Source organism: Etheostoma spectabile, chromosome 13 (assembly GCF_008692095.1).
Source record: "Etheostoma spectabile isolate EspeVRDwgs_2016 chromosome 13, UIUC_Espe_1.0, whole genome shotgun sequence".
Classification (NCBI taxonomy): Eukaryota; Metazoa; Chordata; class Actinopteri; order Perciformes; family Percidae; genus Etheostoma; species Etheostoma spectabile.
This window is the reverse complement of record NC_045745.1, coordinates 29285447-29310027: the sequence shown is the minus strand read 5'-3', so window position 1 is coordinate 29310027 and position 24581 is coordinate 29285447. Positions and strand designations below refer to the sequence as shown.

The 24581-nt window shown below is 40.4% G+C and overlaps 3 protein-coding genes across 6 annotated transcripts in view; 1 reads left to right on the top strand and 2 right to left on the bottom strand.

Moving 5' to 3' along the window:
• Positions 1–2070: 2070 nt before the first annotated feature.
• LOC116700992 (protocadherin alpha-C2) lies at positions 2071–11225 on the bottom strand. Of its 4 annotated transcripts, none has more exons than XM_032534511.1 (3): positions 8606–11225; positions 5778–5814; positions 2071–4829 (listed from the first exon to the last, which is right to left on the bottom strand). In XM_032534511.1, the coding sequence occupies exons 1-2, from the start codon at positions 11039–11041 to the stop codon at positions 5803–5805; spliced, it is 2448 nt and encodes an 815-aa protein (XP_032390402.1). In that variant the 5' UTR covers positions 11042–11225; the 3' UTR covers positions 2071–4829; positions 5778–5802. The 4 variants fall into 4 exon arrangements, with proteins under 4 accessions (XP_032390402.1, XP_032390403.1, XP_032390400.1 ...); XM_032534512.1 differs by having other exon boundaries at positions 2071–4826; XM_032534509.1 differs by lacking the exon at positions 5778–5814.
• Positions 11226–16352: 5127 nt separating this feature from the next.
• The window catches only part of LOC116700988 (protocadherin-1), a gene marked incomplete in the record, with an annotated part of 213327 nt that continues 205098 nt past the window's right edge, over positions 16353–24581 (top strand). The window contains 3 exon segments of the mRNA XM_032534505.1: positions 16353–16434; positions 16566–16721; positions 18322–18393.
• On the bottom strand, positions 18138–23411 carry LOC116700990 (protocadherin beta-15). The gene is made up of 4 exons (XM_032534508.1): positions 20877–23411; positions 19063–19124; positions 18851–18963; positions 18138–18501 (listed from the first exon to the last, which is right to left on the bottom strand). The coding sequence occupies exons 1-4, from the start codon at positions 23409–23411 to the stop codon at positions 18227–18229; spliced, it is 2985 nt and encodes a 994-aa protein (XP_032390399.1). The 3' UTR covers positions 18138–18226.

The window sequence follows — 24581 nt, the reverse complement described above, 5'->3', positions numbered from 1 at the left end:
CTCGGGGTTCAGTGTCTTGCCCAAGGACACTTCGACATGGAACTGCAGGGCCAGGGATCGAACCAGTAAACCTTCCAGTTGGTAGGTGACCACTCTACCACTGAGCCACAGTCGCTTTGTGTGCTTTGGGATTAAAATGACTTGAACATTTGGAGACAGTAACACTGATAAAGGCAAAAAGTTGGCAAAGTTGCTCTGATATGACCTAATGATCTATCACATTAACTGACAAGTGTAATAATTGCTGGTTTGCACTGATTATAACAGTACCCAAATCCTTTTTCTCACACAGTATAACACACCCTGTTATACGCTCTCTTCCTCCACATACTCCTGGCATAAAAGTTCAGACAGAGTGCACGACAGAACACCCTCTGCTGCATGCCAAAGCTTGAATTAACTGTTGACATCTACAGCCTTAAGCAGGGAATTTGCAGCCAAATCCTAAAATTAAGGACTGAACCAGCATTACATCAATTCACATGAACAGAGAGCAGTTTAAAGTTCAAGATTCACAGATTGGAAACACTATACTGATTTAACAAAAACTAACTTTCATAGTAACCCAATCTAGACAGGATTGAGCAAATCCATACACCCTGGTTAAAATATACTTAAGCAGCTTTTACAATTCTCTGAAAATCTCCATTTTTAATATTGTAATCCAGTACTCAATGGTGAAACAGACAGATAGTAAAACCCATTTACTGGATCAATACGCTGCTCTTTACAAGCCTAGCTCTGTGCAGACAAAAGCAGTTCTCTGATTGTGAAGGGGGCAGATTTCAAAGTGATTTATGATGAAGCCCAAAGGCTGGAAATGGAGCCCAAGTAGCACTGTACAAAGAAATCCTGATGATGTGTAATCAGAGCTTAATTGCATGCCTTTTCAAGACCACAAATCATTTGACAGACAACACTCATAACATGGTTGAAGGGTGTTTTGTCCGTTTTTATTTTTTAAATATTCCTTTTTACTATGTGCTGATACCGATAGTTTGAAAATGCCTAATATCGGCCGATAATATAGCCCAGCCAGATCTGCCAGCTCTGTGTGCCTCTAGTAAAGTGTAATGAAAAGTAGTATTTTGCACCCCAGTGTCCCGGTTTTATCACAGCTGGGTTGCACAACACTTTCAGCACCATGGACAGCACCAGTGTTGAAAATGTAGACCACTGGGGAGACGGCTAGTACAACAGCGATACTCAGCACACATGAATGTAGCTGCACTGCTTTATTTCTTTCGACCTACTTCTAATCTTTTAAAACACAAGTTACCAGCAGACCTTCGGGCCTGTAGTAGTGCCTGTGTTGCAAAGTGCTGCTGAGATGAGTGCTATCATTTGGTTTCAATGGGAATCACCCCCTATCCAACATACAGTGTGATAGAACTATTTTGAATTCTATGTTCCAAATTTAACTGATTACAGCTTTTTTTACATCTCTATACCATTTCTCATTTAAATCTGTTATTCCATCTGGACTGTTGTAGACTGTGAAATGCTGAATTCAAAAAGTCTGATGGACTTTTAATTGACACTTTAGCAGTACAAGTCTGTAATTAGAATAATAATATTGCCAAAGTAGACAGACCTGATGCCCGTAATTATAATGGGAATTGCTTCAGATCAAACACATTCACGGGTCCCTCGTACATCAGTGTCCTGTAGGACTGCAGGCTGAAAGCCATATGTGGTCACAGTGAAGAGCAGACTATGCAATTTGTCTGTGGGCTTTTACTAATCCTGACAAAGCTATTATTTCTCTACTTCTGCAATTTGAACTGCAGGCACATCTCCTTTATTTGGTTTCAATTTCCAGGAATTAGTACAGAGTGTTACACAGAGAAACTGGGTCAAAATGTGTGTATGCAAGAGAATTTTAGAAAGAGGGAGACAGAGAGAGGGAGAGAGAGAGAGAGGGGGAGCACGGAAAGAGAGAGAAGGGGGGTCAGAGGTATAGGGGGAGAGAGACAGAGAGAGAAACAGAGAGAAATAAAGCAAGTGTGTCACATTGCAGAAGTCATTTTGATAACTCTGCTTCATTTTTCATCACAGACACAACAGAAAGACAGATTAAAAAGCTTTATTCAAACTAGCATGATCAGGCAGAACATTTAAGCCAAATAAGCAACATCAAAAACTCGACAATTAACTAGACTTGTAAATAAAGCAAAACCATTCTCTCCCATTCTGTCTTTGATCCACTGAGTGAGATGGAAGGTTTGATGCAACTCTCGAAGCATACTGTACAATCTGACTGGCAAATTAGCAGAGGAAAAACTGAGCTGTGTCCACACACATGGGAAATAACACACTGATACTATACCAAGCACAAGCACCTCCTGTGCAATTTGATCACAGTGAATACAGAAGATATCAAAAAAGTCTACTGTATAAAAAACACAAAGTATAAAGCAGTTTAATTTACAGTAAATGCATTTACTGGTTCTCAGTAGAACATTCGCTCTGAAACCAAAAAAGACTGAGCCCCTATCCAACAACGCCTTAGCTATCAAGGTTTTTTTTTATCATTGGGATACTATAACTGTAATTTGTAATATTGTATGACATGTCGTTATATCATTCATCAACAGTCACATAGTATATCTTTTACAATGCAGAAGGCACGCAAGGAGCTCATCACATGTGCAATTCATTCATTCTTTAAACACTGTTGGAATCAAACGGTTCAGGCATTGCTTGCACACATAACATGTACTCCACAGCAAGAGATCCCTCGTTATGTGACAGCTTCAGTCTGACAGACAGACAGACAGACAGCTGTGTTTATGTCTCACGAAGCCTGGTGTGCCACCGACACCAGGCAACAGTAGGAGAGGAAGAGCGAGAGGATAGATTTCACTGACTCAGAATATGTAGCTCGATACTTCTAGAAATATTCTATTTTTTACTGCATTACTGAGTGAGAGATGCGATCCCATTTGGATCTGGTGCATATTTCAAAGTGCTGTCATCTGCTTATTACTTTCTTATGCACCGTCTATGTGTTCAGCTGTTTTTTATTTGCGGAGCCGGCACTAGAATACTGCAACTACAGTATAATCACTACACTTTGTTCTCCTTTTCTCCATTCCCATATCCTAGCCTCGCCCAATTAGATTCTATCATTTAGCACCCTAATAAGCGGCCCTTATGAGCTCCTTGTTTCTGAGAGATGAAAGTCCTGGGCTTTACAGTAGTGCAACAGCGCATCCTTTGAGGTCAAGAAAAGTACTCTAGTTTCAATTGTAACTTATATATAAATATTAAAACAACATCATATGCACCAAACTACAAATATGCAACACAAAATGCCCTTGAAGAAGCTCACAAAAGCAGCATTAAAAGTTACATAAAATATCTATAAAAAACATGGATATTCATAAAACAATACCTTGCCTGGACTTTATATTCCCTTGTGCCATGGCAAAGACTAATACATTTTAATATTCTTACTCTTATCAATACAAAATGTGTTTGTTTTTTTGTTAGATTTCCACTGTAATTGTATTTTTTAATGGATTAATGTGTTTGCACTGTGCAATAAATGAATGCAGTTCATATTTGTTTTGCCAGCTTTACCATTGGAATTAGATTGGGACATTAATAGCTGATAATTGTGAAAAGCAAAATATTGTTGTGTAATTGACATTTGACCCTGGTTCAAAAAATATTGTTCGTCATGTTTGAATGTTTTACATGCTGCCCATTGTGGCCCCACCCTCATTTTTGCGATATGAAAATTTGAACACACCTTCCCCGTGCACCCTCGCTCACTCCCCCCATCAAGAGGAGACCGGTTGAAAGAGCGTATGCTAGATTTTGAACACTGTTCAGGAAATCCAATATTGCGGTGTAATTCTCCCCAAAACAGCCAGATAACAGTGTGCCCCGTCAATTATAACAGCACAGATGTCTGTAAAATATAAACTGTACACCTAATGACGGTGTTAAATGTCTTTTTGCTTCTCTGACTCCATTATAATTTCTATTGAACTACAGTATCTACAATCAAATAAAAAGAGAAACAATGTATTTCCTGTTATTATTCTACATTTTGCAATTTTCTTTTCTTTCATTCTTTTTTTGTCCTTTTCACACAATCCTCACTGTTAAGTACAACAAATGTAAAAAAAAAAAAATCTAAAATCAGATAACTGACTATGGGCAAGTTACTAGTTGATAGAGTGACCCTTGCTGAACAGCAAGACTCATAAAACAGTAGAAATTATTATTTAAAAAAGATAAACACCAAGTGTAAAGGCTGAATCAGTGACATAACCAGCTACAGTCCAGTACTTACCAGATTTGCGGAAGAATCACATTCACCCTGATTCGTATGTGTGTTTGTGAATAGGCGTTATTTTAAGCTCTTGCTTAGAAAAGGTTGCACGATGGCGACTTATGTATGTTGAGCTACTGATGGTTTCTAGCACTACAGCACACGGCGTAAACCCTGGAGAGAAGGCAAATTTGTCCACTGAGGAGTTTCAAAGCGTTAAGGAAGGAATGATTTACTACATGAGGCAACTCTAGAAATGTCCAAATATCCTGCCATAAATGATTTCAATTAACTGTCAACTATTTTAAACATGTTGTAGAATCATGCAGCTCCATGCTTAAAAGAGAAGGTAGAAAGCTGAGGTGATTCGTGGTTGATGTTTGTACGGGGGGGATTTGGAGGAGCTACAGAGAAAGAGCAAGTTGGAGCAGAGGGACCGAGGGAGGACAGTTGTTGTCTTCTTTGTGAGTCACAGGGAGGAATTTCAGCCAGAGACTCCCATGAAGAGATGATTATATCATGGTAGTTCTCTTCTGGGTTCCTGCTAAGAGACAGAACGTAGAATTAGAAAACACAGAAAGTCAACCTCGATATAAACTTAGAGAAAGTCCTCACTCATGCAACAGTGGATTGTGACTGGTTACTGCCACCATCATTGACATGTCATCGGGTTTCAGGGACATTTCAAATCAAGGGTAAATCAATAACTTGTTTCTATATTTTTTTTCTTTCAAATCAGTGTTGAGGATTTAGAAATTTCACCAAATCATCCATAGAAATTCAACTAACATACACAGCTAAAATGAAATATGACAAAGCAATTAACCATAATAGAGGTGTAATTAAAGCATGCACAAGCAGGCATCACAATGTGCTATTTGGTATTTGGTGGGCCAGTTTTACAACTATAGAGGGACAATGAAATAGTGTAGATTCCATATTATTATAGGACAATTTATATAAATTTGAAACATGCCCTAACATAGCTCATGTGCAAGGATGTGGAGATAGTTGATACAGTCTGTGCTCTCAGGTATGTTACATGCTGAGAAACTATTCCAGACAAATCATTCCAAGATCCTTTTTTTTTTTTTAAATATATCTGTGCCATCACTTTGTCCTGAATCACTGCCAATATAACCAGATGTGCACAGCACAGGTCTGACCGGCAGCCAATTTTATTCTAATCTCAGCTCTCAGTAAGCTCTTTTCGCACTTAAGAAACTGTCCATTTGCTCACAATAGCACAGCACTGGAACAGAGTGTTTGTATTTGTGAGAGACAGAGTCCAACCGAGGACAAATGGATATATTGTGCTCTATTTAATCAGGAAAATATGTTGATCAACGGACCAAATTTTTGCAATGGAAACTGTGATAGTTTATCAACCAGATTTTGGAGCCAAACCAAGAATATATACCAAATAGGGAAGGATAGAAAGTGTCTAAATAATTGTAGTGGCTCTACAGATTGTAGTTAGCAACCAGCATACCTCCAGTTGTAGAATGGACTTCCTTTCATTTTGAGTACTTAAGAACAGAAAAAAGAAACAAGTTCAGTTCTACATGTGAAACTCAGACTCACACTTTCAATACATACACATCATGCACAAATCTCTCTCTCTCTCTTTCTCTCTCTCAACCTTTCTCTCTCTCCACATTAGGGCTGCACAATAAGAGGGAAAAATGAGATAAGCCATAACGTTGTTGAATATCCCGATATATATCTGTAGTCAGTTCTGCATTGCTGCGGCTTTCACTATTCTGCTAAAATACAACAAATTGCTTGTTAAATATAAAACAAATAAAAGGAAAGTGTTACCAAGATTATTTTATTAAACAAATTGAAGATTGAGTTTAATAAAAAAAGGCACCACTTTCATATTTTACATTTTAAAAAGGTAGTTTTCTGTTGATATTTCCTTTCAACTAACAAAAAGAAATCTGAGTGTCTATTGTCATATGGTCCTTACACAATAGGTATATTGCGACAATTGATATAGTGATGACAATAAAAAAAAAAAAGATCATATCATATTGTGCAGCCCTACTCCACACGCACCTGTGCATTTATGCATATTCATGTTGTTTAATCTTTCAGTGGTTAACTTGTTTCAGTTTAGTCTGCGGGTCCAGCTGTACAAAAGCAAACAACATCTGGAACTGTTTCAGCGGTTCTACATTGATTACAGTCTACTGTGTGCAGATGCCCCGCTGGAGACTCTGCAGACCCCCGAGCATGATGCATCTCAGTACAGCGATATCTCTCGTCCTTGTAGACAACCCCTCCATGTCTGGGCTTCTTTGAAGTACTCCCCCAGTTACACCCACTAGTTATGCTCTAATTGTGTGTTATGCAGCTGCAATAAATGACCTACATACTACATAAGACATTGAACAGTGGTACATTTTTTGTTTGGGGGGTATTTGTTTGGCCTAGTTATGCAATAAAAGTGTAAGATGGTTTGTGCTGGAAATACGCTGATAATGAACATCAGCATGTCTATATTCTTAGTTGTAACTTTTTATCCCAGATTTCTTATCTGATGCCTTTGGACATAGGTGCAGTCCATTACACATATATAAATCTGTGTATGTCTTTGTATGTATGTATGTGTGTATGTATGTATGTATGTATGTATGTGTGTATTTATATATATATATATATGTGTGTGGTGTATATGTTGGACCTAATTTTTCCTATACTTGTTTGCATTTGCATCATATTTCTGGTGAATTTAAGACTATTCAGAAACAAAATTGCCATCAGAGTGATATCAGCCAGTCAACATTCAACACACATAGGCCAGACATTAAATGTATGTAACTATTACAAAATACTGCTTTGGTGTCAGCGTAAAAGTATTTCAAAGTACGTCTGAGAGTTACAGTGGTGGAAAATGTACTCTTTAGTAAATGTATTGTGAAAATTTAGTTGAGTACAAATCAAAGTCCTGCATTCAAACCCCAAAAAAGTCCAAAAGTTTTAGCAGCAAAATATACTTAAACGCAGGGCCGGCCTGTGGCTTAGGCAGTATAGGCAAATGCTAAGGGCGCAAACCTCCAGGGGGCGCCCGGCCTGTGCTGTACCTAACGTCACCTTAATTAAAAAAAAACAAGCCCGACTTCGTTTACCTGCATCTAAATCTCATAATGTCAAAGCGTCCTAAACTGTCTGGTGCCCAGGGGAGGAAAAAAAGAAAAGAAGAGGAGGGAAAACGTGACAAAGACAGAGGTAATGTTACAGTAAAGGTGATAATGATAATGATATTATTTTGCTGTTGCAGAACAATGATCGATAATAGCATTAGCCGTTAGCATGACATAGTTGGCTAATCAATAAATAGCAAGCGCTATCTGTTAGTTTTAACATCAGTTAACTGTACAGTGATGCAAGGGGGCGCCACCTAAAATCTTGCCTAGGGCACCAAATTGTTTAGGGCCGGGCCTGCTTAAACGTATAAACAATAAAAGTACTTGTTTTGCAGAAAACGTGGCGTCTGTAACTGACACTGTTAAACTGTATATGTATGACATTATTGCACTGAATATGCATCAACGTGCAGTAGAATTTAATGTTGTAGCTGGTCGAGGCGAGCTAGTTTGAACAACTTTATATCATAGACAGTATATTAAGAGCTTTTAATACAGTTGTGTAGTTAAGTATTTGTCTGAGTATGTGTGTCCCAACCTACTGGAGGACGGTCACAAGATAAATCAAAAAGATAATTTGACCTTTTCAAGACTTAAAAAGTTATTTAAACAAACCATCTGACATGTTTGGAAGGCAAATATTACAACTACACATCTGAAACATGACAAGGGGTCTCACATAAAAACTGCTTTTTTTGTAAAAGGTCACAAGCCAAACCACAGTTGTAACATTGCATTGAATTCTATTGTGGATTCTACACAAACACATAGAGTTAAAACTGTGCACAATGAGGTCAACTTGGAGATAATCTATTTACTAGTAGTTGCCCCAAAGTGTCTCTATGTTTAAAATAATGAATCACATGTGCATGAAGCAAAATGATTAATGAGATTGATGATTAATTGTCTTTCTAATTTTGCATGTATGACCCATTTAAAATATATGTATACCTATAAAAAAGTATGCTATTGTAGGACTCATTAACTAGTAAAAGCACTTCTTTAAACCACCATTAGCTGAAAGGCTTACAAATGTTTTGTCGTATTTACTGTGGATGCAAGCCAAAGTAAATTCAACACAACATGACTAATAAGTTGTCCCACCAACATGTTCTGGTTTCCTCTGTGTTGTCTGTAAGCACCCAGCTACTTTTGTATTTATACATACCTCCAGTGTGGATGCTCTGGAGTCTGTGGTCTCACTCGGCCCTATGCTTCTGGGTATACTGGACACAAAATACCCAGCTCCTTTGGGAATTATCGGCTGTCTCACGACCACTTTGCCCTTCCTGGTCTCTGCGAGGAACAAACTGTACCAGTAGGCATCGCTGGAGATCAGGGTGGAATCCGCGATGGTGGAGCTCCTCTGGCTGATCATGCTGTTCCTGCTGATCACACTGTTTCTGTTGGCTGGGGGGATCTTGATGGCCTTTGGTTTGGGTTTTTGACACTTCAGGACAATAATAACCAAGATGGTTATCAGTAGCAAAAAGGACACAGCCCCTAAACCGATTACTAAGTACAGGTTTAGGTCTGTGAAGACGTCATACTCTAGTGGCAACTCTGTGGTCTCAGAAAAGGACATGACGTGTTCCACTGTTGATATCTTGATGGTGACAGTGGCAGAGAGCGCAGGCTGACCGTTGTCTTTGGCGACAATCACAAGCCGCTGTTGTCTCGGGTCTCTGTAACTGAACATCCTTGTTGTCCGGATTTCACCATTGTACTGGTCCAGGCTGAAGAGGGTTGCGTCGGTGATCTGCAGAAGCTGATATGTGACCCTAGCATTCTGTTCAGAATCGGCATCGATGGCGATCACTTTGGCTATCAGGTGCCCCTTCTCCGTGGACCTCGGTATCACCTCCTCTACCACAGAGCCCTGCGCCCGCCACGGTGACACTATGAGAGGCGTGTTGTCATTTTGGTCCAGGATGATGATGTGAACTGTCACATTGCTGCTCAGCGGGGGAACACCAGAGTCTCTAGCTTCGATGTGGAAAAGAAACTCCCTCTCTCTCTCATAGTCAAAGGTCTTCAGGGCATAAAGATCACCGTTCTCCGGGTTTATGGAGAACAGCATTGACATAGACGTGTTAACAATCTCCTTCTCCATTATGAAATAAACCAAGTACTGGTTCTCGTTGAGATCTGGGTCAAACGCACTAAGAGATGTCAACAACGCCCCTGGTAGATTGTTCTCCACGACATGGATTGTGTAGAAGGACTGGGAGAATGTGGGTGCGTTGTCATTGACATCCAGAATCTCTAAAGTGATGGTTTCTGTTTCGGATAAAGGCGGCGAGCCTTTGTCTGTCACCCTCAGCGAGATGTCATATTTGCTTATTATCTCCCTGTCCAGTGGCTTTGAAACCAGCAGCTCAAAGTAGCCCTCCGAGGATTTGTTCAGCAGGAACGGTAAAGATTCTTGATGACTCAAAGTGAGCTCCACTTGGCCGTTTGCTCCAGAGTCCCTGTCGCTGACACTGACCACAGCAATCAGGGTCCCCACAGAGACGTCCTCGGTCAGTGCACTTTTTACAGACTTGATGGTCACCTCGGGATAGTTATCATTCAGATCTGTGACGGACACCATGACTTTACAGTGTCCTGACTTGGGGTTGGCCCCCCTGTCCTGAGCCTGTATGTGCATCTCAAAACTCGGACTCTCTTCATAGTCAATCACCCCCTTCACCTTGATCTCACCTGAGTTTGGATCAAGTGTGAAGAGCTCTTGGGTCTTCTCCGAGGTGTACAGTGTGTATGAATATATCAACTGAGCGTTTGTGCCTTCATCCAAGTCTGTTGCGTTTAAGGTCATGACCACTGTCCCCGCAGCCGAGCTCTCTGAAACGTTGACTGCAAATACCGGCTGGCTGAACAGGGGGGCGTTGTCATTGATATCCAGGACGTTAATAACGATGCTGGCTGTGCCGGAGCGGGGAGGCACCCCTCCATCCACAGCGGTTAAAATCAGATTATGGACTGCATGCTCCTCTCGGTCCAAATGACCGTTCAGAACTAAATCGACATATTTGGAGCCATCGCTGCCAGTTTGTATGTCGATGTTGAAGTATTTGCTTTCGCTGAGATAGTAGGTTTTGATGGAGTTCGCCCCCACATCCGCATCCACAGCGTTTGTCAATGAAAACCTCTCACCGGGAGGGGTTGCCTCCGATATGTCCAAGTGCATTGTCTTCCTGCGGAACACAGGCGCGTTGTCGTTAATGTCCAAGATCTCCAACTCGATGTTAAAAATGCGAATGGGTTTCTCAAGTATGACATCCATTTTCAGAAAGCACGAGGTTGTTTTAGTCATGCATATGCTTTCCCGGTCCATCTTCTCGCGTATTACCAGCTCCCCCGTTTCTTTGTTGATGTCAAGGTAATTTTTGCTGTGAATGACATCGAGCTTTGCTCCGCGCTGCACCAAACTGCGAACATCCAGACCCAAATCTGTGGCCAGATTGGCAACAAAGGAGCCCACTTCCATCTCCTCCGGAATAGAGTAGCGATTGATGGAAAGCGCACATCCCCATAGTCCAAGAAATGTAAAAACAGTCGCGATCAAACGTGTCCGTAACGGTATAATGCCCCGCGCCATCATTGTGGTGTTTTTGAATCTAGAAATGAAGCAGATCCGTCCTTCCGATCAGGTTGTCTTGATGCAGGGGAGCGCCGGTGTCATTCTTGCCTCCACCAGTTGTAGCTGTAGCTGCAATAGGCCATGCACAGCACAGTAGAGCTGGAGGAGCGGGGCTCTCACAGCAACGCTCTGCAGGGGCGTAGGCAGGATCTGGGTAGGCTGCTCTTTCGACCAGATTAAAGGGTGCATGCCTATATGGAAGGTTTAAAGTGCTCATATTATGCTCAATTTCAGGTTCATAATTGTATTTTGAGGTTGTACCAGAGTAGGTTTACATGGTTTTATTTTCAAAAAAACACCGTAATCTTGTTGAACTGCACATTGCTGCAGCTCCTCTTTTCACCCTGTGTGTTGAGCTCTCTGTTTTAGCTACAGAGTGAGACATCTCACTTCTGTTCCATCTTTGTTGGGAGTGGCACATGCGCAGTAGTTAGGTAAGGACTACTAGCCAGTCAGAAGCAGAGTATGAGGGCGTGCCACGCTAGCAGCTAGACGAGCATTACAACATTTGTAACATGTGTTACAAAGTGACACGCGTTTGTCATGGAAGTAAAGGCTGGACTACAACAGAGCTGTTTGGAGCAGTTTATGAACAGTGTTTTCTGTTGGAGATGGTAACTCCCTTTGGGGTGGACTTTGAGCTTTTCCACTTTGTAAACCTTTAACACGCACAAAAAAGATATATAACACAATAAAGGAAAGGAGAAAAGCCAAAAAAGCAAAAATATGAGCACTTTAATACCAGATTTTCCCCAAAATTGTAATCAAACATTTTGCGCAGCAGTTAACATTTTATGTTAACCTACAAATATAATGAAAAAAGAACAGTTAGTCGATTAGATGTGATGACCAAGTAGACTAAGTTTAAAGGTATAATTATTTAAGGACATTTTGTCTGCTAGTTTTGAGTCGTCCTGACTTTTTCTTTTGAAAGTTATGAAAAATATCCCACATGATTACAACATTACATTCTCATATAATTCCTTGGAAAGGTTTCATCTGTAATCTATCTGTAAAACGGGTTTCATGGTTCTTGCAGTTAGCAGTCAGGGCGGGGATGGCGTGGATGGTAGCCGAGAACTTTTTGGTCGTTTACTGATTGCGGCCATAGCAGTCAGAGCAGTACTCAGAGCGGCTCAAAGAAGGACTTCTATTCTTCTGTAGAAGAGACGCAATGCGATGTCGGCGTTATTACAACGTCTTAGTGATGTCACAGTCACCCAGGCAGCCAATGATGTCACTATCCACACTGCCCTGACCCCACTTAACACATAAAAAACAATAAACATGTTTGAGATGAAGCACATTTGACACTCCCACAATACAGATGTGGTTCAAAGAAATGTATACTATTCATTTATTTGTTAAGCATGAATACCTTTAGTACACATTCTCTAGATGTTGTGTGGAGCTGTTCTAAAAAAAAAAAAGAATTCATGAAATGAACAAACCAGGATAATTCAAGACTCTTATTTGAAGGTTACAACCCAAATATTACTATACGGTGATAATATTATTACATTATATTTTTTCATTGGTGTGCTGTGTCATTAATATATTCATCTATCCCTTTGGTGCTTCGCCTGTTGTCAATATTCTGATGTCATAATATCATGAATGACGCTCCTGATATGTGGCCGATGGTGAATAGTATCACGTTGCATTGCATTCTGTGTTTAAAATATGGTCTTTTTTGAAATATATTAAGACATGTACATACTTATACATACACTTAAAGAGGTTTTTTTTGATGGCTTACAGAATACACTCACTCAGTCTAACCTCATCAAACAAACAGATTCCAGGCATGGAGTTTTAAAAACTGTATCCTCAGTAATAATGAGTAATTGAATTACGTGTTTCTTTTGAGTGACCTACAGTAAAGCTTCACATTGGGCACATGGGTCATTCTGCATGGGTAGTGCTGTAGCCAACCTTAACTCCCTGTTATTATTTGTGCTGGTTGCTATATTATATTTTAATGTGTCTTGTTCCCTAAACTAAAGAGATTGTATGCTGACATGATGGGCATTTAGATGAGGACGGTTCTCAGCTTTCCTCTCCTTTATCTCCCTCTGGTGACAATTTACAGAATTACAGAAGGATCTGTGCTTCACACCAGTCACTATCCGGCTATTATCTTTTACAGTGTCCACTGCATTAAAAGGGTTATTTTTAAACTAATATAGCCAGTGGCAGTATCTACTTTGTCTTTATTCAAAAGTACGTTTATGTGTCTATATGTCAGTGGGAAGCCTATATTCAATAAGATTAGAACCCTGAAATCCCCTCCCCGATCCAACGTTTTCTACTACACAAAAAATCTTTTGACATAACGTTGGGTCTTAATAACTTAGAATTTAACCAACTTAAACAGTACATGAACAAAATACACAATAACTCAGAATTAGTTGGCACAGAGGTACATCTCTATTTTTAAGGTTTCTCTTGTTGAAAAATGACCCATGCATCCATTTATGCATTCATATCTACTTCTAAATCAACATGTATTGATTTAAGTGACAATGACAAATTGTAAAGACGTGCAGTAAAAAACAACTTAACAACAAGAGACAAGGCAATAACACCTCACCAGGCCCCTCATCACCTCCCTACATACTCTTTATAAAAGATATATATAGAAATCTATAAAATGCCACCTGCCAAATACCCTGTGTTTAGAGCGGGAGAGAGAGGATACGGTCGAGCTCCTGGCAAACACGAGGCATAAAAATGGCAATTTAGTGTGGTCTTGCATTTACTGAGCCTACTGTAAGTGTAGGTAGCAATTTTGGCACAATAAATGTTAAAAGTCAAATTACAGTCAAGTGTACAAACTCATTTAAATTAATTCAAATAAAAAAAAAATATTGTGATTTTGTTATATATATGCACACTAAGTTATCAAACAATGGGTTGTAAAAGTGAAACATATGTGAGACAACATGGAAATAAAATGGGGAATTCCAACATGCATACCATGAACAGACATACTGTATATGGTAAATAGTTTCAAAAGAAGTATCTGTGAGCAAAAGGCACCCTCTAGTGGAGAAAAGGGGCGACTCCTCTTCTCAACTCAAGCAGTGGAATTGTTGGGAGAGATAAAAGGGAGATAAAAAGAAATGAGGCAACACAGATTGGGCTCGGAATAGATTTTACATGGCACCAAGACATATGTGTCTCTGCTTATTGCACATGCGACATATTATAACTGCTAAGCTTGGCTGATTTGTGGTTCTGGTTGTGATACAGTCAAAGATAAATCTTGGCTTGATGATCTGTAATTTTTGGCAGGATGTATTTGTGGGCCTACTGTATCTGGATTTGTGTTTTTAATTCCTGACAGTCTCTTAGTGATGGGAACATTTATGCCTTTTCTCTCAGGGTTTTATCCTTCTGACTCAATCTTCAAAATTGAAAAATGAATCAGAAACTGGCCCTTGGAGCTTTTTGAACATGAAACAGTCCACTGAGGCAGCCAGGCCCATGCCCAAGATTAACCCATTGGTCTTCAATAGCTCAGTTTCAGCTGATGGATCTTGAAGATTATCTCCAGAGTAGTAGGTTAAACCCTGGGTTTACTGACCACATCAAGAGAATGGGTTAAATGACACTCAGAGCCATAAATCCCAACAACAGCTTATTCTTCCATAAGCTACATATACAGGTGTCCATGTCAGGAGGATGAGTGAGGATCCTCCTGACTAAGTCTGGGCTCTTCAACTTCAATTTTTAGATTCAGCAAGGTTGGCTGGCTGAAAATGGTTCAAATTGTGCAGTGCGGTTGATATTGGGTGTCCCAAAAACATGGTTCACACATCTCTGGAGACTAAACTTAAGTGTCAGCATCTCGACATACAGTAAAATGACTGCATTTGTGAGGAACTCTATTTAAGAGCACCATACTGAGAGGCATTTTTGAAGCCAGTTAGTTGATCAGGCTCCTGCCACATTTTATTCCACGCTTTAAATGCCGTGAAATTGTATCAATCTGCACACAACTGTATTGTAATTAACACCGTTTACACTGGCACATCCTCAATGTCGTCTTTTGGATTGTGTCCAAAAAACTTCACACTCACAAATTTACCTTTACTGCTTTTCTGTTTTGAATGCATTCATTTATTAACAATAAATTATAACATTATGGATTTATACTTACAATATATAAATACGTTATTTTCAGTTATAGTACAATTATTTCAGATCCACATAAACGCAATAGCTCAGCACATCATCCACCAATGAAAGGAATATAAGTATGGCAGTCCAAAAACAACAAAAACAGAGTTGAGGACAGATTTATTGATATTAATATACACTGTACATAGACTATATGCAGAGAAATTGGTCTAACTACCTGTGTAATCACACTCAATGATAAATACAAATTTGAAATGCATAAAACCAGTGACTGCATCATGTCCACAGTTGCTTGTGATCAAACAACCTGAGTGGTCTAACAGGCGATTGGATGTGGTGTGTCAGTGTAGCGGTCTACTGCACAGGCCCACTGAGTAAAATCCCGGCTGTGATGCTATTCCTTGTAACACAATTCCTCAATGAACCCTGGTTGAAGGACATGTTGCATGGTTACACTCATTTCAATGTCTGATGCTTTTGGCATCGGGTCTCTTTTCTATTGTATTACCTTCAGTGTTGGGCAAGTTACTCCCAAAATGTAATACATTATAGATTACTAGTTACTGTCATTTGAGAGTAATTAGTTATATTACAATATTGCTGTCTCTGAATTGTAATGCGTTGTACTACTTTTGCATTACTTTTGAGTTACTTTCACCAAAATAACAGCGGAAGTTTGACTTGGCAGCTAGCTAGTGAATTTCACCACTGGATCAATAAAGTCTCCTCTTTATACACTTTAATACATCATTATTTATTATTTATTATTTTTTTATAATTAATATGAATATGCAAAGTAAATACAGCTATAAAAAAAGATAAGTAAAACGTACAATAGGCAAGTAGGAGAATGAAAATACTCAATTAAAAGTAGGCCTACCTCACAGTTGTATTGAAGTACAGCATTGTTGTAAAATATTTGCTTAAAGCACTTGCATAAGAAACTCATGTTGTTTAGTTTGAAACAGTCAACAGGAAATGGTCAATGATAGTCTGATTAAAACTCACTATTTACATTATTTACAGCTGATATGTGAAAAGGTATACAACTACAATAATTCACAGGAAGTGCCTTTATTTTGAAGTAGCCTACGCGGAAGTTGTCCGTTGTGTACTCTTGCTAGCTCACTGAGATGAACGTGAGACGAGTCCGTCTGCTCACTTTCTAGTTTGTAAAACTCAAACTGCAACATTTTAAACAGTAAATGGTAACAGTTACATACAAACATCCGAAGCCATTCCACTACAGGCATAGTTACTCTCCACGGCTGGTAAAATGCAATGCTATTTACGTGTAGCGAGCCTAAATATGAATTCCCGACATGTTTCCATCTGTCAGCAGGTCGGACACACTGCCGTCCGCGCTGACCGTCACCTGTTGGAACACAGATGTTGTCCGTACCGTCTCTGGTTCTGGCTCTGACAACGGGAACAGCTCAAACAGTCCAAAAACTCCGAACAACCAAAAACAACCAAACGGGAACGTTGTGTGGAGGTAGGCTACAGTGCAAACGCAGGAGAACGTTACAGTTGGTTGGTTCTCTTAACCGTTCCCTCCGGGTTATAACGTTCCCTAAACGCTAGTTTATGGTTTGGTTCAAACTAACCTTTAAAAAACCATAAACTAACGTTCCCTAAACGTTAGTTTTTAGTTTGGTTCGAACTAACCTGTAGAACCATAAACTAACGTTCCCTAAACGTTAGATTTTAGTTTGGTTTGAACTAACCTTTAGAACCTTAAACTAACGTCCCCTAAACGTTAGATTTTAGTTTGGTTCGAACTAACCTTTAGAACCTTAAACTAACGTTCCCTAAACGTTAGATTTTAAGTTTGGTTTGAACTAACCTGTAGAACCATAAACTAACGTTCCCTAAATGTTATATTTTAGTTTGGTTTGAACTAACCTTTAGAACCATAAACTAACGTCCCCTAAACGTTAGATTTTAGTTTGGTTTGAACTAACCTTTAGAACCTTAAACCAACGTCCCCTAAACGTTAGATTTTAGTTTGGTTGGAACTAACCTTTAGAACCATAAACTAACTTTCCTGAATGTTAGTTTTTTTTGGTTTGGTTGGAATTAACCTTTAGAGAACCATAAACTAACGTTTCTTAAACGTTCTGTCGGGACAGTTCGCTTCAATGCAGCGTAATAACTCCTGAAAATAATGTCCATCTCGCAAATACAGCAGCAGGAAATAACATGCCTTTTTTCCTGTGAAGAAATGTTTTGCAATGTTGTTTCTTTAAAAAAAAGTGTTAAAATACGTTGTAACTCGCGTTACTAATTTGTAACGAGTATAATATTATCGAATTGTAATTAGTAATGCAGTTTATTACTGCGTCACAGCAAAAAGGAATACATTGGACTTTTGGACAAATGTCCTGTAACTAAATGCACCAGGCAGCATTGGGTGAAAGACTTTGAGCTTAAGATGCAACTGTAACTGCGGCACTGCTTCATTATCCAACCAAGATTTACAGCATTTGTAAAACTACTACTACCCAGTAAGATTGTTGTAGCAGTAAAACAAGCATACACTCTCTGGCTAGTACAGTTAGTTGGTTCTCAACTTTGACACTCAACATGTGTCCCTATAAGACAAAAAATGTGTGTCTACATAAAAGTAAGTACAAGGTACATGAACTCCCCTGGTGTAATAGACTGTAAGCGGCTGACATTGAACACAACATTTACCTGAGCTCACTGCTGCTGCAAATGAAAAGCCTTCTCTGTAATGCTCCAGTTTACTGCCTTTATACAATACAACTTCATGATAGAGAAAGTCATAACTTGATTCTACTATGACTCAAAAATATACTTTATTTTAGTATTTACAAAAAAAAAATATATATATATACTTGGGGAACGGAGTGTTATTTAATCCCACCGGAAACAAAGGGAAACATAATCTGTCAGCCTCCAAGAAGCAAATTAGTATTTGAATGGAACTAGTCAATGGCATCTATTATAAACAGAATATACAGTGTAGTTTATGTATCATTTGAACATGTCATTACTTACAATGAGACCATCATTGTTGTCAAAAGATTGTTCATAGTTTGACGTGAATCTCTTTTTTTTCCCAAACGTAGAGAAAGTGTTGTACACATCCAGTTCTCCTCTGGGTGCCAGCTTCAGAGTGCTGTAGTCAGACGTGGTGCCAGGTATGTACACATTATGCTGGTAGTCTGGTGCTTTAGAATGAGGCTGAGTGTACTTGGGAGTCCATGAGTAGTGCGGAACTGCTCCCTCTTGAAAAGAAATCTTGCAGTCTGTAAAAATGTGCATAAATTACAGTTTGTACCGGAAGATTATTCCTGCTAAGAGCTCCTATTTACATACAGTATACGGTGTTTTTAAAAGGCATCTTCTTAATTTCAGCTTTTCGCAAAAAAAGCAAAACCCTTCTCGCAGGCACTCAAGTAATCCTCGTATTGATGCATTAAACACCCCCATCCCCACCCCCACCCTAGTTTTGGGTGTTGGTGTTATCGGTTATTCAGTTTACCATTTTATATTCCAGAAGAAATCCTTAGGCACAGAGACACTGGGAGAACTCCCAATCCACCCCCTTCTTTCATGTGACCAATAATGAGCCCCAATTGCATAGTTGCCACCTACCATTCATATGGTTTCCCCAGGTCCAGTACTGTGGTGCCACAGAGCAGGAAAACCCATAGGCTTCATATTTTTCTTCACGAGTAAGAGTGCCCTCCATATTTGCTGAGCTATACCTGAGGAGATAAGGAGACAGCACACATATAAGTCTATAAGTGTGTGCACTTTTATGTGTGTGTGTGTGTTTACTGTAAATGGCTCAACTATGTATTCACCTCTTGTATGCTAAGTTGCGTTGGTTCTTGGTCCAGGTCCAGTCCTTGTTTGAATACTTAAGCTGCACATTTGAAACAAAAGAAAAAAACATAGTTACCAGGGCAGGTAGAACAATTGCAATGCATGTATGTCCAGATGTAGTCATGTATATAAAATGGCAAGGCTAAAGACATCAGATATGGGAGATACTGTAAGTCATTGTGATTGATATATCTCTTTATCAGTTTTCATGTTAAAAGCCAACAACCGTTCATATGTTCCATAAAAAAAGGCCAACAAAGTCAAGTTCTAGTGAAACAGCTGGACAAGGTGAGAAGAGGGTACAGTGGCTTATTATTGATCTTTTTACCAGATTATTAAAACAAAATATATTACAGTGTCTTATATATGTCTTATATTGACAAATAACATACTAGGTTCTCCAATGCAACATTACAATGACAGAGGAGATGTCACATCTTTTAAAATTTGCAAAATCAGTTTGTAGCTGATCTGCTAATGTGACTGATGTGTGGCGTACTATTGGTGGATTTATACCGATGCTGGTGGCAAGAGCACAAATACAGCGGCAGTGTTAAGATCAAGAGACCGCTTCAAATCTGCGTCAACAAATGTGGTTCTCTTTTATCCCTGCGACACCTTTTATGTGTGTGTCACACTCCTTCACACACGGTGGCAATTTACCAAAACTTCAGCGTATGTTGTCAAAACATGTAGGTTGGTTGAGGTTATGTTTTCCAATGGATTACTTGAATAAGAAATAAGGCGTAAGAAATAGGCATACCTTTTTGGTGTTTTTTATTCTCTATATATAACAAACCAGGGTTAAATTAGCTGTGATATCATGTATAAACTCAACAAAAAAAGCAACGTCCATTATTGAGGACACTGTATTTAAAAGGTAATTTTGTAAATATCCAAATAACTTCACATTGTGAAGGGATAAACCAATGTTTCCATGCTTGTTCAATGAACTCTAAACAAGTAATAGATGCACCTGTGGGAAACTCGTTAAGACACTAACAGCTTAGGCTGTAGGAAATTCAGGTCATAGTTATAAAAAAAAGTAGGAAAGTAAAGAGACATTTCTACTAACTTTGAAAAACACAGGGTCCCTGCTTATGCAGGAAAATGCTTTAGGCATGCTGAAATGTTGTTACTGTGAGACGCCTAAGACAGCTCTGCAGGGAGACAGGAAGGAAGCTGATTGTCCTCGCAGTGGAGGACCACGTGTAACAACACCTGCACAGGATCGGTAGATCACACCTGCGGGACAGGTACCGGATGGCAACAACTGCAAGCACTGGCAAATGTGGTGTCCAAGTCCAACTTTAGATTTTTCTTCCCCACCCCCCTTTGTTCAGGGACACGTTCCATTTATTTCAGTCACATGTATGTGAAACGTGTTGAGTTTATGTCTTAGTTGTTGAATATTTTCAGTGTTCATACAAATATTTAGTTAGGTTTTCTGAAAATTTAAAAAATAGAAGGAATTGAAAGTGAGAGGATGTTTGCTTTTTGCATAGTATATTTATATATACACATTTTACAACCCTTCAAACAAATCATTTTTCCAACATGAATTAATAAAACAGTAGATAGATTTTGAGAGAGCGCCCCCTAGTGTGTAAAATCCATTTTCACATTTGCCCGTGAGTCAACCTTTCTGTCATTTCTAATTAAAGTGAGACAGCCGTTCGACTAGTTAGTGGCCTGAGTGGTGGATATAGTTTTGGGATAAGTGTAATTCTAAAAGTGGATGATAAGAGAAATGTGTTATGCTGATTTGTTTTAATGTATTTCAGTATATTACCTCGTTTGGGGTTGCTGCTCTGTTGTTGGCCAGGTCGTTGCGGTCCAGTGCGCTCCAGCCTGAAGTGAGGTAGTCTGTGCTCTTGGCGTTATTCTGCTGAACTGACATTACAGGACTGCACGGCTTGAGGAACATAAAGTCACTTTTGGACGATTCCGGTGTCAGACACATTTTGTAGCAATAGACCGGAGGAAGTGCGCCGTTGCTGTTTGCTGCCTCTGCGCAGCCTGACGCGCCTGTGGACACGCACACATTTAAGTTGGACTTTTTGAACACCTCGGTGCTGTCTTTGGTCTCTGAGCGGGAGCAGCAGCAGCAACAACAGCCGATAGTGGTGGGGAGGTCGGACTCTCCGCTGGACGCTCTGCCCTTCAGTCTCCGCACTGCAACCATGACAACAATAGCCACAAGAAATGTGAAGGAGACTGCGCCCAGAGACACGATTAAGTACAGGGTGAAGTTGGAGCTGTGATGCGGGCTTAGTGACAGGTCACCCAAATCGGGCGGCGAATCTGGCAGGCTGTCAACCACTGACAGAATGATGGAAACAGTGGCCGAGAGGGGTGGCTGACCATTGTCCTTCACGAGAATGACCAATCGGTGCCTCGTGGGGTCTTTCTCCACCAAGTGGCGTATTGTCCTGATTTCGCCCGTGTACAGAGCAATGCTGAACAAGCTCGGGTCTGTTGCTTGGAGCATCTGGTAAAAAAGACGCGAGTTTTGACCTGCGTCTGCGTCAACCGCGCTGACTCTGGCGACAAGGTAGCCGGCGTCCACGGATCTGGGCACCGGTTCGCTGGGGGCTGTGCCGTTTTGTGGTACCGGTGACACAATCACAGGCGCGTTGTCGTTTTGGTCCAAAATGAATATGTTCACTGAAACGTTGTTGTTCAGAGGCGGGAAACCTGCGTCTTGAGCTTGCACTGTGATCTGAAAGTTTTTAAGTTGTTCGTGGTCAAAGGATCGCAGCGCGTAAATGTTCCCGTTGTCCGAGTTTATAGACACGTATGTGGACACGGGCATTCCCAGTACGTCCCCGTCCAGTAAGGAGTAGGAGAGATATGCATTTTGACCAGAATCTGGATCCAGTGCGGTCACCGAGCAAATAGATGCTCCCGGCGCATTATTCTCAGTCAAATACACAGTATAGGAAGGCTGTTTGAAGTGAGGCGCGTTATCATTCACATCGGACACTTGGACCAAAATAGTTTTCCTAGTGAATAAAGGTGGGGAGCCCATGTCTCGGGCGGTTAGGGTGATGTTGTACTCGGCGACTGCCTCTCTGTCCAGAAAATCACAAGTCACTAATGTGTAGTAGTTCTTAAAGGATGAGTGGAGCTGGAATGGGACGTGATGGGGGATCTCACAGTCCACATTCCCGTTTTCACCTGAGTCTTTGTCCATGACGCTGATGACGGCTATCACCGTTCCCGGGGGCGCGTCCTCCTGCACAGGTGTAGACACTGATGTCAGGATCACCTCTGGGAGGTTGTCGTTTGTGTCCAAGACGTTCACCAGCACTTTACAGTGAACCGCTACAGCGGAGGGGCCTTTGTCTTTAGCCTGAACATAAATTTCATGCATCCTGGCTTTTTCATAGTCTATCACTCCTTTGACTTTGATTTCCCCTGTGCGCGAGTCTACGCTGAAGAGCTGGCGCACTTTGATGGGAGCGTGGCCACTGAAGGAGTAGGTGATGTCAGCATTGGGACCCTCGTCTAAATCGGACGCATTGAGTTTTATGACAACTGTTCCTTTAGGTGCGTTTTCAGCAAGCCTCACTCTGTAAAACGACTGATCAAACACGGGCGCGTTATCATTTGCATCCAAAACGGTGATATCAATTTGCGCAGTGCCGGATCTCTCCGGCGCGCCTCCATCCACCGCAGTTAGGACCATTTGGTGCGTACTCTGCTGCTCTCGGTCCAGTTGGTTTTGTAGGACCAGTTCTGCAAATTTGCTGCCATCACTGCGCGTCTGTATATCCAAAAGGAAATGCTCATTTACACTTAACAAATAGGTGCGGAGTGAGTTGGATCCGACGTCCAAATCCTGTGCGCTCTCAAGTGGGAAACGGGATCCTGGCGCAGCGGACTCCGATATGTCCAGATTAAACTCGGTCCACGGGAAACTAGGAGAGTTGTCGTTCACGTCCAGAATTTCCATCTCCACCCTGTACAGCTCCAGAGGGTTTTCTATGACCACTTGCAAGTGAAAAGAACAGGACAAACTCTGCTCGCATAGTTCCTCACGGTCAATTCTTTCATTGACAAACACAACTCCATTTTCCAAATTTACCTCTACATATTGCTTCTTGGCACCTGAAACTATCCGGAATCTGCGCGCAGAGAGCTTGTCCAAATCCAAGCCCAGGTCCTCAGCAATATTGCCCACAAACGCTCCATGTTCCAGTTCCTCAGGGATTGAGTAGCGACGCTGTCCCCGGACTGCATCCAAGAAACAAGTGAACAGCGCAAAACGGCAAACTAAATGCCATTTCCCAAACAGTCTTTTCTTCGCCCCTTGTGTGTCCATCTGTAGGCTAAAGCAATGCCGCAAACTCACACCAAGGACTACGTCTCTGGTGTACTCATAGAAGATGATTAAGCTAGAATTGTGCAAAATACAGTCTGGAAAAAACTTGACATTGGTGGGACCGGAACAGCGACTGTCTGCCCGAGAGAAAAGAGAGGAGAGAGAGAGGGGTGTGCAAGGGCTACTAGACCCAGCTCAGATTAGTGTGCGTGTGTGTGTTTATTATTGGCCCTACTGTTCAAATAGGAGGGAAACGACATCTGCTCGGTTAATCTGTCCTGCCCATAGCCCGATCAAATTCATGTAGCAGTCCCGAAGCTTTGACCACAGGTCAAACGCACTTGATTCAAATTCTTATCAGAGTGCTTCATCTTTTGATATTAATAGAGTTGAGAATAATCGGATATAAACAAACATTCCTGCACCATATTCACTCTAACTAAAAAGTTAAAGTTGTAAACTTTTAAATTCTCAATCAAGCTACTTTAATTAAAAAAATGCATCACTTAATGAAGTGTTATCATAACGGCACAGGGTAGGGAAAATGTAATTAAATTGTCTCTCTAGAGTTTCGGAATGAAATGATTCTATTAAAAACGTTTCAACAAACTCATTTTCAAAACAAACTGGGACTGTTAGAAGAAATCAGAGAAAAATCCTTTCAGTTTTGTTTTGATATTAGAGGAAGTCAGCATTTCAGTTGAGTCTTACCAAGCTTAAAGACCTTACCAAATGAAAAAAAAAAAGAATGATAGAAGTCCTTTAGAAGAATACAGGGACTGCATTACAGCATTCCAGTTAATTATACAAAATTACAGAAACAGTTTCTAACTATTCTAATGACTATATAGTCTCCAAAGGGGAATATTATTTACAGTATAGGTTTGAAGCTGTAAATTGTCCTCAGGAAAATTCAAATTCCCAGACATCGTCATAGTACTCTGGCAGGGATTGCATGTTTAATAAAACATATTTCCCAGCATATTTCACCATATTAATACACAGATAGTGCAGTTGTATCTATTTACCATCCACCTCAACGCATGCTCGACCCGTTCCCTCTGAAAAGCCCAGTTCCCCCGGTTAAAAACTGAAAACACAATCTGTCTGCAGAAATGAAGCTGCAGCAGATGGTGAGGTTTTCCATGGGCTCATGCTCTTTTTAATTAA